Source organism: Copadichromis virginalis, linkage group LG13, assembly GCF_057382275.1.
Source record: "Copadichromis virginalis isolate Kocher_CV1m ecotype Utaka linkage group LG13, C_Virginalis_male_GT1.1, whole genome shotgun sequence".
Classification (NCBI taxonomy): Eukaryota; Metazoa; Chordata; class Actinopteri; order Cichliformes; family Cichlidae; genus Copadichromis; species Copadichromis virginalis.
Window position 1 is genome coordinate 9504758 of NC_140630.1, and position 12428 is coordinate 9517185.

Sequence of the window (12428 nt, forward strand, 5' to 3'; positions counted from 1 at the left end):
GTGTGTGTGTGTGTGTGTTTTCTGTATTAAGAGCGCATACTGTATGTACACTGTGTCTCTGTGTGTTTGCGAAGTTTGCCACCTGGGTCCAATCTGATGCCATGTCTCTACCAGCTGGCAAAGGCATGCACGCCTGTGCATCAAATGGTCTTAGAGTGCTTGTGAGCTTGATTGAGTGGGTGAGTCCGTGGGTGTGTACGTGTTCAGCAGTGACGTGAGTGTGTGTTACTGTGAAACAGGTTCCACTCTGAAGCTCCTTATGTGACACTATGGCTCCCTGGAGAGCTTTTTGCCCTTTTCCACTACCTCTCTGTCAATCAGTCACTGCCTCGCTCTTCTCTTTTTGACGTCATGCTCCTCCTTCTTCCCCTCTCCCCTCTGTTCCTGTTTTTCCCCATTGCCTCTTAAAATGGAAGAACATGCAACTAATATGCTCAGGAAAATCTTGGCATTTGGAACGTTTATAGTGTTAGTGTAACCCAGTGAGTTTACACGACTCAGTAATGCACTACAACATGTTATTGTTAATTGGGATTTATCATTACTCTGTTAATCACTGAGTTGATCAAAAATAAATCAATAATAAAAGATAAATACTATAAATATAAGAATAAAACCCAAAGAGTATATTTAACACCCCTACTGGTTAGGAAGGAACAAGCCCCGCCTTCCCCTGCTCTGTACCGTCACGTGCTCAGACACAGAGAGAGACGGAGGTGCACGAGACCATCACTGATTTTCACCGCCAAGCTTTTCGCTGGAAAATAAATATTAACTTGATAAATTGAGCAAATATCCATACCGGAGATCTGCATGGACCTTGGAGAAACGGACCTGATTTATTGTGAACATTTCGGACCTTGAAACCATCGCGGTGAGTCAGAAGCTGTTAAGCTAACCTTGAAGCTAAAAAGCTAACAAGAAGTAACAGGGAATATAATGGCCCGATTTCAATGTTGTAGATCTGCGCGGGAGCGGATGAAGTGGACAAGATCCTCTCTGAGAGTTGAACAAGATCCTCTCTGAGAGTTGAACAAGATCCTCTCTGAGAGTTGAACAAGATCCTCTCTGAGAGTTGAACATTAGAGGTGTGCTGGTGAGTTAAACTGGAACTGGGCGAATCAGGCTAATTGAAAAGCTAACTAGCCTAATGCTCATAGCTGTAGCTGACCACGTTTTCACTGTGGGAGAACACACGGGGTTTCTCACTGAGTTCAGCCATTTTGAGCACTCAGCTTGTGTGCTGATGATGTTCTAGTATTACTTGTTGAATATTAAATGCACTAAAATTAGATGATGGAATAAGTTAATGTTGATCTTAAAGGTCATGAATCTACTTTATTTTGTTACATTTGATGCTCGAGCGGCACTGGATAGATGTCCGTGTGTATTCTTACTGTGCTGATACGTTACCACATACTGTAAAACTACAGCCTGTGGGTTTTTGTATATTCTTTTGGTAATTTTATTCTGTACATTGAGTGTAAATAATATATTGCTTCATTGCTATGCAGTGTAAAGCAATGCTCCTGTAATTCAGTTAAAGGGCAATACTGTAAAAAAATAATCTACCATAGTTTATGGTTTATTTCTGATTTCTGATAGAAATGTGCACCTTGACGATAGAATAAGCTGATTGTGATTTAAAGATTGCATTCATGATTAAGATGCACTGTATAGACTATAGTTAGAAATTAGAATTAATGTTTTGTGCTTGTTTTGTTATAGCACTTACATTATTTACATATGGCCATGTATATCATTAGAGTGTGAACTGAATTAGTAATAGTCCTGTTGTTTACAGGCTAGGTTTTTTTATGGGATCGTGAGACCTGGATCTCTTCCTGACGAGGAAGATGGCGAGCCTTTCCCTTTGAACCGAACCGAACCACAGCCATTCTGAGTTGGCCCAGAAGGGCAGGTTGCTCTTCTCTCACGAACAATTGCAACAGTGCGGTAGGACAAAATCGCACCAATCACAAACTTTTGACCTGTTGGATTTGACTTGACTGAACACTGACTATTAAGCCGGCAAGACTGACATATCTGAGCTCAGATAGGATTCTGATTGTTATTATTATTGCTGTCACTGTATTTTATTTTATGTTTTCATTCCTGTTCATAAAATGCTGTTAAATTGTTGCTAAATAGTTTAATACAATTCATAGCAACTTTACCTGTGGCTCCAGTCATTCTTCTCCACGCAACTCCCTTTATCCCTCCTGCGAATCTAGCTATTGGCCCATTCTCTCCATCTTACTTTAATTTCCCCTACCCTATCCTGTACTTGGCTACATTAGCAATAAAGGAATAAAAACAGAAGCATTAATCCTCTGGGGACTGTGACTATCCAAAGGAAATCTGGCCCTCTTGAGATTCCTTATTATAGATCACTGGTCCACAAAATACTGAACAATACACAGAGGGGTATATAAATACTCAGGGGGTATAAACCAGTTGAAAATCTTTTTAAAGATATTTTGTTCTGAACTGGACAGTGCTGGGAGACTGATGTGTGGCAGCTCTTATTAGTTTAATTGAAAAACATTCAGGAATATTTATTAATTTGTTACTTTGACAGAGGGTCAAAGAGTATTTGAGTATTTTACAGTGACTGATCATAAATATCTTATCTATTTACATTTATTTGTCAAAAATCATGTCTTACATGACATATTTATTGTGATACAATATTGTGAGGATACATGATGACTATCAGCTTCACTGTCCTGAACCAACATTTATTGCACAATGCTTTTATCTTCTGTATGTATCTTTTTTTTTCTCTTTTAAATCCCTGCGTATTTTCCTCAGTTTATATGCTCGGATCAAATTTCTGAAGCCATTAGGAGTCATGATAATACACTGCACACATCAAGTGTACTGTGGAATCACGAACCAACAAAGTTTTACCTGAAATTTTACCCGAATACCCGCAAACTACAAAGAAATGTGAGCTTCTTTAGTTTCAAATTTTCCTAACAGCACCGCTTTAGTTGTTTTCTTTCTATCTCCCTTTCTCCATGTGTGGGTTAGCCTGGCTAACTGTGATAAACGAGGGTAACTGACATAGAACCACAGCACAGGATGGGTTTTATTAACTGTAATAGCCACAGAACTGAGGTCTGTTTCTTTGTGTGTGTGTGTATGTGCGCGTATGTGCGGTGAAGCCACAGGAGGCTCTGTTAATAAGGCTGAGAGCTTCAGAAAGGCTGAGCCACTTTGTTTTCATTCGGCAGCTCTACACATTGTGTGCAGTACTGTGACTTGAGCATCTCTGTGTATGTGTCCATAAATTCAGCTGATATCAAGTGCATATTTTTCTTAGTGTATGAGCATATATTACATGTACAGCCATATGCTAATGTACTATGTGTGTATGTATATATGTGTGAGTATAAAGTAGTATGGAGCACACGCTTTTTATCCCTAAGCTCCCTAAATGGGAGGCAAGGGAGCACCTGAGCCTGACATGACAAATAGCCTTATGGTAATAGCACATGGTAGTCACAGTACAAGTCATTGTGTGTGGGGGTGTGTGTACACAAGTGTGCAAAATCTCTTTCAAGCTTTAATGTTTTTCAGATAGATGAGTGTGCTTGTCTATTACTCAAGTCGTGCAGTCGTTTATGTTTTTCCATGTTCTAGTTTATACATCTAGCAGTCAAGTACACACTGTATGTCTGATGTATTTGTCTGTGTGTGCATGTGGGGACCAAGGTTAAAACATATAATCACCCAGCCATCGCATTTGGTCATTCTTCACACTTACGCAAGATGAGCCATGTTGCTGTCGGCAGACTGCACTGCTTTGTCTAACGGGGACCCATATGCAAAAAATATTGTGGCAAGACGCCGAGAACTACTGGGTTAGTTCTGGTACAAGTTCACTGAGAATAAGAGCTCGGGAAATGTGAGCTCTGAGGTTCTTTTGATCTACTTTTATGTTGTTTTTCTTTGGATTTGTAATAGCAGAAAAATAATATTAATGAACATCAATACAAAGATGCTTTCATGTGGAAAAGCTCTTCAAAGCTATTTGTGTAAAGCAAATTTAGTGAATATTATCATGATGCCAGAATTACGCCGATCATTTTCTAGTAATGGATAATTACCCAAGTCCCATTCCCTGTTACTAAATAACCATGACATTTCTTTTCTGGATGAGTGAATTTGAGTTGAGACTGTATAATTTGCCATAAACCAACATAAAAATCCCCTGCATACTTTGTAGTCTATAGTGCAACAGATCACGCTGAAATATATCTCATCTTTATGAAAGTTGCTACTGTATATATAAAAATTACTAGTTACTTAGTGTTTCTCGAACTTGTGAAGTTTTAATAGCGTGCCTTGATATTCATTCCACTGTAGCTTTTGTTGATTTGTGTAGTAAATTGAGCAAAGAACTGAAAATATCAATATATATTCCTTGAGGTGGATCATTGATGAACAAAGATCTTTTCCTCATAATGACTTTACAAAGCTAAATAGCAAATATAAAGAGAGAACAGGATTTGATTAAAGCTGGCACAAGGTCCAGTAGATGGCAAAAACATATACTGTGATGGATTCATGTACGCCTACACATACATGTATATAAACATAAAGGATAAGTGCTCACACGCTTACCTGGTACTGAGGTTCCCAATGCAACAAATACTACTGCTGTGACAGAGTCTTTCAGGCCTACTGTGCATCCAAAGTGAGAGGCCAGGTCCCCTGTAAGGATAGGAAAGGAATAATTTCCATCACTATACTTCACAGCATATACTTAGAAGAAAACAGATGCGTTCAGCTGTTGAACAAACCATCATTTGTTGTGTATCTCTTGTCAATCCCTCAGGATATTTAAAGTCTTACCAATCATAGCGGTGAGCAGTCCGATCATGCAGATGGAGACTACAAAGCAGGCCCAGCCATTCCAATACTCTGTGGGCGGGACGAAGGCGAACAGAACCTTCCAGAATACAGTGAGGAAATGCATGACGTAGTCAAAACACGAGGGCAGCTTCTCCTCCCCACACTCCTCATCGTCGTCATCTTCACCTGGGAAGAAATAGGGGGAAAAAAACATACATGGTAGCTAGTTGAATCCTTGAGTCTTTGTTAAAAGCGCAGATTGTTTACACCAATTTAACCTCTTAAGCCCCAACGCCCCCTGATATGGGGGCAAAAGGCAGGAGATCAGGTAGGCTTGGGGCTTAAGAGGTTAAATAAGATCCACAAGTTCGAGACCCAGGCACATCACAGATCAGATTCAATGTCATCCCTGCACTCCCATGCCTTTCCTGTTGCTGTAGTTGAAAATGTTGTTTGAATCTATAGTCTATAGTGATTTAGCCTGATAACCTGAAAAGCAAAATCCCTGTGTGTTTGTGTGCGTGTGTGGTTGCAAGCCAAACCTCTGCTTTCAGAATCAGAATCATCTTTATTTGGCCGTGTTTGTACACGCGAACAAGGAATTAGACTCCAGTACACTTTGCTCCCTGCATGCAAAGAAAAGAAACATTTTTTTAAAAATAGGCTGTATGTTAGAAACTATGCAAACTGAGTAGTGCAATGTGAATATGTGCATATGGCCTGAATGAAAGCAGGGAGTTATTTCATAGTGTTCATGAGAGTCACGGTCCTGGTTCTTTGACTACGTTTTTGGGTTGATTATGGTTATGGTATTAGTTAGTCTTTATTGATTATGGTTATGGTATTAGTTAGTCTTTAGTTTTATATTTCCTAGAGCCTCTGAGTTTTCATTATTTACAATTCTAGTTCTGTAATTCTTGTTGTTCATATTTGGTCCCTTTCTGTTACTTGTGTCTTCCATGATTCTCTTGTAGGTTCCGAGTTCTTAGTTTCCTCCTGGTCCAAGTTTTTATGTGTTTTTATATTTTTGCATTTTCATACTACAGCAACAAAAAGCAGCTTCATTCAGTTGATCCTTGGTCTCCGAGTCCTGCGTTTGGGTCTCACCTTACCTGCCACGGAGCGCATCATGACAATGAGAGTAACTGCCTGGGGGAAGAAACTACCTCTGTGGAGTCTGGTTTTCACAAACAGCGCTCTGTAGCACCTGCCTGAAGGTAGCAGTTTGAACAGTTTATGTCCAGGATGTAAGGGGTCTGCAGAGATGTTTTCTGCCCATTTACTAACCCTGGACCTGCACAGGTCCTGGATGGAGGAAAGATCAGCATCAAGAGCAATCCTCTCTACAAATCGGATTACTTGTTGCCGTCTGACCGGCAGCTCTTGTGGCAGGTTGTACTACCTGATTTGATGTGAAGTACAACCTCTGCTAGGTCTTCTTCCGGATAGTCTACATGTGAGGACCACTTCGAATACTGTGAAAAGGTGGTTCCTAGGAATCAGAAGTAATCCACAGTAGGTACTGTATTGTTGAGGATGGTGGAGGGGGGAGGGTTTCTCTGAAATTCCACCACAGCCAACCACGTTTGGTTAGGCTGCTATGTGCGGATCTGTGTGAGTGTTTGCTGAAAGAAGGGAATAGCTGGAACCTGAAATTTAAATTACTCTCCTCACTCAGTAAAAGAGAAACGCTCACATGCTATTAGAAGTCTGTGCGCTCGCTGTATAAGTGGCTGTTTTTCTGATCCATTTATAAATGAATGAATAAAACGAGACCACCTGCTGCTTCCATGAAACATGCTGACTTGGTGATTCCAGGGAAAGCTATAATCTCTTATTGATTTCACCCTTGTCATTCAGTCACTGCATACTATTAACATTCAAAGAGGTGGTGATGCATTAAAATGTTCCAAACAACCGAATAAAACCCCATTAGCACTCTAAACCCAGGCGAGTTTGGAGAGGTTTCAAACTGCAGCTGCTTTCCCATACGGAGTTGTATGAGGTCTGACCTTAAAAAATATATTTAGTTATGTTTTAACCTTACATCTTAACATTTAAATATATAGCATTTACACATTCATGATTGTCATGAACAACAATCCATTTGCATGTTAATAAACTGACTGCTGTTTTTTTTGTTATGCTCATGAAACAACTGGAAATAATCACTGTCTGAATATTTTAAGCAACCTTCAAAAAGAGGCAGACAGCAAGACTGTTAAGATGCTTATTATTATGATATTACAAGAAGCCTGATATTTAAGTCTTAAACATACTGTACTGTGCAAAAGTCTTGAGCTGCATTTGATTTTTGATGCATATGTTGCATTCAACGAGTGAGACGTGGTTTTGAATAAGAGTTCTTTAGGCTTCTTAAGGTCTTTCAAAATTTTTGGGACATTGGCTGCTTTTTTACTCATTTTCAATCCAGTCGTTCATCTTGATCAATTTCAAATGAAATTTTTGGTTTGTTTTTTGTTCGTATAGCCACTTAATAAAAAAAAGGCCCCTCAGCCCATTAATAAACTAATCTACACATAACAAATAGCTGTTATCTATCTAAATAGAAAATATCTATTTCAAAAACAAAATTGTTTTTACTATTTTTTTTTAATTGAATCTATGAAAAAATTCACAGTTTGACAGACTTAAAATAGTATTTTTGCATCAATAAGGTGATTCCCAGTGTGTCCATAAAAACTGGGGAAATTGGATAATGGGAGAACAAAAGAAATGGCAGTCCTAAAAACTATTTACAGATGGACAGTATCTGAAGCCATGTCCTGACACAGGACTCAATAGACGCATCAGACACTTAGGTTGATTCATTTAATGTTTGGCTCATCCGAAATGTGTTAATGGAAGGGTGGCTGTGAAGAAGGAATTCTTAAGAAAGGGAAATGGGGATAAAATGCTGAGGTCAATATGTACACAGGAGGTCAGCAGAGAGGTGCAACAGTATCTACTGCCATTTGTAAAACATAATAGAGGCTCTGTTGTGGTTTGGGGCTGCATTTTAGTCAGTAGTGTGATCTTTTATGAATTATGAACACAGTAGACCATCAGATTTTGATCCACCATGCGAAAGTTTTTGATTGGTAATGGATGGCTTTTTCAGCGTGACAGTGATCCCAAACACACTGTGGATAGTGCATACCTGCATAGAAAAACATACAGTCATGGAGTTTAACATTACAGCATCATCTTGGCAGAGAACAGAACAAAAGCCAGCCAACACCCAAAGAAGAGCTTTGAACATCCTCCAAGAAGCCTGAAGATCTATTTCCAAAGGCTACTTGAACAAAGGCTTGCTGAAGAGAGTTACGCTGTATTAAAGAATAAAAACAGTCCTATCAATACTTGACTTTCAAGCTTGTTATTCTTGTACAAAACATTTCAATATCAAAATATAAAGAAATGTGGGTAGTGCAAGACTTTTGCTGAGTTATGCACCCGATCTTGGCTGTGTGCTGTGCGGTTACTACACACATGAACTTGGATTAACATAAAAATAAATGAACTCTAATAAGGCCAATAATTTCCTCTTGGGTCACTGTTTAATGTCATTAAAAATAAATGTTTCAAATCATCAACTATAAATGAACATAAGGGCAGTGGAAAGAGCAATACCCTCATCTACAATAATGGTTTGCAGGACACACTCTTACACACACACACACACACACACACACACACTCTGCAATGAATTATAAAACAAGACTCTCTACCTGAGTTATGTCACTTTTCACTGTCAGCAGCTCTCCTTCCCTCCCACACAGTCTGTTACGGCTGAATGGAGCCATTTCTCTCTGGCTTTCTTTCTACTTCAGTTAATGTTTATATGTGCCCTTTTATCACAGCCTTGGTCTCACTATTTGGCTCTTTGGTCTTTTTTTGATTATTTATTTTCTAGCTCAGTATGTTTAGGTGCAAGCATCTGAGCGACAGAAATACCAGCACATTAGCAGACTGCTAATGTCCAGTAAAGTTAAAATATCTACTGCATACAGTCTAAAAACAATTTGATCTAACACAAGGAAAATATGCGCCGTTCCAACCTGTTTTGACTGTCTTGTTATTCTTTAAGTGCATCCTAAAGGGCTCAGTGTTCAATCAGTGCTTTTGACTCACACTGGGATATATGCAGCACACTGCTAGTTGACTCATTTGTCTTGAAATTTAGCATCCATTGTGTGAAAACAGGAGACAAGATAATGACTGCTGAACTGTTGTTCCTACATGCTCAATAATATGCACAAAAGCAAAAATCATGTCCAATTAAGTCATCTTAAAGGCCTTATATAGCAACAAAGACAGAGTTGTTCAAAAACTATGGATTTAATTCATTCATTTACTTTTACAACAGCATTAAAAATGTCAACTTTTCCAGTTTTCAAAGGGAAAGGGTTGCAAGGGAAAATGTGTATTCCCCAAGTGGTTGGCAGCGTTTTGGTTGCTAGCATGTTGGCTGCAGTTTTTTGCTACTATCTGTAGTACAACTTCAAAAAGCAAAGTTGTACCTCAGTACTCCAGCCAACATGCTCCAGCCAGCATCACTTCCATTCAAACAGGTGCAGTAATATGCTAGTGACAGGTGGTTGCCAGTGGGTCACTAACCGGTCTGTATTACTGTGTAAGTGGAGCTTCAGCATTCATTTTCTTAGCAACTGCCATCAGCCTTCACTGACCAGGGAATACTTATTCTTTACTCATGACTGAGGTTGCCAGGTAGTCGTTGACCATCTGTAGCCCTGTGAGGCTGGGGTCTTATTCATTGATCCTAAAGTGTCACCGTGTGATTGTCACATTTGTTAGTGTCGTAGCTGACCACTATGTTGTAACATACATAAATTTCTAAAAATTAGTAAAAAAAAAACCCACATTTATAAAACCCTTTCTATATAAGGATCACAAAGTGCTTCACAACAACAATGAACCAATGAGGAACAAGCAACGGATTATAATCAGATAACCAAACTGCACCCTCATCCCTCTATCTCAATCTTCTACTTATGCCTGACTTGCATGCTCTCTTTCGCCTCTGTTTATCTATGTCACACCTCAGTAACGTGTCATACTGATAATGTTTTTATACTAGAGTAAGTTCTCAATTTTCTCTTTTCATTCTTGGTCACATTTGGTTTCTACAGCAATTTTGTAGTTGTAATTTGTAATTGAATATTATGTTACTCCCCTTCAGTCGTCATTCTTCACTCAAATATGAGTGAAGAAAAAGCCAGAAAAGGATGGAGGGCCCACTCTGGGTCAGGGATGAGACCCTGCCCCAAGTGGAGGAGTTTAAGTATCTCGGGGTCTTGTTCATGAGTGATGGGAGAAGGGGGCGGGAGATCGACAGACGGATTGGTGCAGCGGCTACAGCGATGCGGACGCTGTACTGGTCTGTTGTGGTAAAGAGAGAGCTGAGTGTAAAAGCAAAGCTCTCAATTTACTGGTCGATCTACGTCCCTACCCTCACCTATGGTCACGAGCTGCGGGTAGTGACCGAAAGAACGAGCTTGCGAATACAAGCGGCAGAATAGGCTTCCTCCGAAGGATGGCTGGCCTCTTCCTTAGAGGTAGGGTGAGAGGTTCGTAGAGCCGCTGCTCCTCCACATCGAAAGGAACCAGTTGAGGTGGTTCGGGCATCTGACAAGGATGCCTCCTGGGCGAGGTTTTCCGGGCATGTCCCACCTGGAGGAGGCCCTGGGGCAGACCCAGGACACACTGGAGAGATTATATCTCTCAGCTGGCCTGGGAACGCCTTGGTGTTTCCCCCGGATAAGCTGGAGGAGGTGGCTGGGGAGAGGGAGGTCTTTGCTTCTCTACATTTTCCAGCCCCAGCCCCAGATAAGCATAAGAAAATGGATGAATGGATGGATGGATGGATGGATTATGACTAAATGGCATTGTGAGTCTCTTCACATCATTCGGGGCATGTGTTTGATATCGTATTGGCATTCTCTGATATTTATTCGAAACTTTGTTTGCTTCCACAAAACAATTGCCTTTTGGGAGTGTATATAAAATCATAAAAACAAAATGAAAGAGCAATGCAAAATCACATAAAATAGTGTGTGATAAGGTTGGGCAACTAATCACTTTCTTAACATCAGGGAAGAATAGCGAGTTTAAGGGCTTTAAGAAATAAAAATTGATTTGTGGTGTGAGATGGGCTGAGGAACAGCTGTTTCCTGAGTCATCTATGTATATACATAATATGGTCTATTCACCCACTCCACATGCAATCAAGCTTTTAATAGGCCAACTTCATAAATTATAGTATAGGACAGCTAATGCATTCCTCCTCCCTCTATCTCAGTCTTCTCCCCCATGCCTTACTTGCACACTCTCTTTCCTCCATCTCTTCCTATGTCACTCTTCTGTTATGTGTCATACCGATAAAGTTGTTATTCTAAAGTTAGTTTTCAATTTTCTCTTTTCATTCTTTCATTTGGTTTCTACAGCCATTATGTAATTGAATACTCTGTGTTAAGTCCTTATTTCATCCCCTTCAGTCTTCATTCTTCACTCAAATATGACTAAATGGTATTGTGAGTCTCTTCACATCATTTGGTGCATGTTTGATATCCTATTGACATTCTCTGATATTTATTTGGAGCTTTGTTTGCTTCCACAAAGCAATTGCTAGCCTTTTGGGGGTTTATATAAAATCATCAAAACAAAATGAAAGAGCAATTTAAAATCACACAATGCTGAAGAAATGGAAGGCCAAACAAGCTAAAGACACCAGGCGCTGCCCCACATAGATATCAATATTTTTTTATTTCTCACCCTACTACAGTAGTAGATATCTCTTACTTGTAGTTGCTCACTGGGCATGCCCAAAAGCTGTGCTCTCATAATCTAGGAAGAAGATAACAGACTGCAGCTCTTCTCTACATGCTTGCAGCCAAGCAGGATGCGTTTCCATGACTATGTCTGCCTATTGGAGTGTGTCCCTTAAATGATATGGTCAGTGGTCCTGGGACTTGTAAAAATCATGCCACTGTCTGTTTCTCAGATTTATAGACACACATCCAGACTCTAAAAAAGAAGCGCACAGAGGTTTGAAACTGATGTGGCCAAACAAGCTGTTTGCCAGAAAACCCCAGAGTTAAACAGATCACTTCCCATTACAAAAGAACAGAAAGAAACACTTTATTAATTCTGTCAAGCTTCTTTGCTGTTGCAAGAATTGTGAAAAAATGCCCAAGCGCATTGAAATCAACAGAAAAGGGGAACAATCCTTACAACAGGACTGTTAAGTCTAATTGTTGAATGTTTGCCATTATGCTTCTTAAATTTGTAAAGTCTGAGTTCAATCTGTAGGATCAAGACATTCCTTTGTCCCTGAGCACCTCTCCAGTCACTCTGTGCTGGGGGAGGTTTTATGCAGAAACATCCTATCTGAAAGATCTGTTTCTTGTGATGTTGCTTCCTGCTTTTATGATCCTTTTGGTGAGCAGGAAGTCATGCATACAGAGACACATGCACACAGAGAGACACACATTCTCACACACTCACTCAAACACACACACACATTTTTACCTGCATACATACAC

At 39.8% G+C, this 12428-nt stretch overlaps 1 protein-coding gene across 3 annotated transcripts in view; it reads right to left on the minus strand.

The window, feature by feature from the left end:
* Window positions 1–12428, minus strand: part of slc8a1b (solute carrier family 8 member 1b) — a 151393-nt gene that overhangs the window by 8776 nt on the left and 130189 nt on the right. For all 3 annotated transcript variants that reach the window (XM_085477173.1, XM_085477174.1, XM_085477172.1), the window contains exons 8-9: window positions 4864–5049; window positions 4633–4722 (exon numbers count right to left, since the gene is read on the minus strand). In XM_085477173.1, coding sequence (XP_085333299.1) covers window positions 4633–4722; window positions 4864–5049 — 276 coding nt within the window. The remainder of the gene's footprint in view (window positions 1–4632; window positions 4723–4863; window positions 5050–12428) is intronic.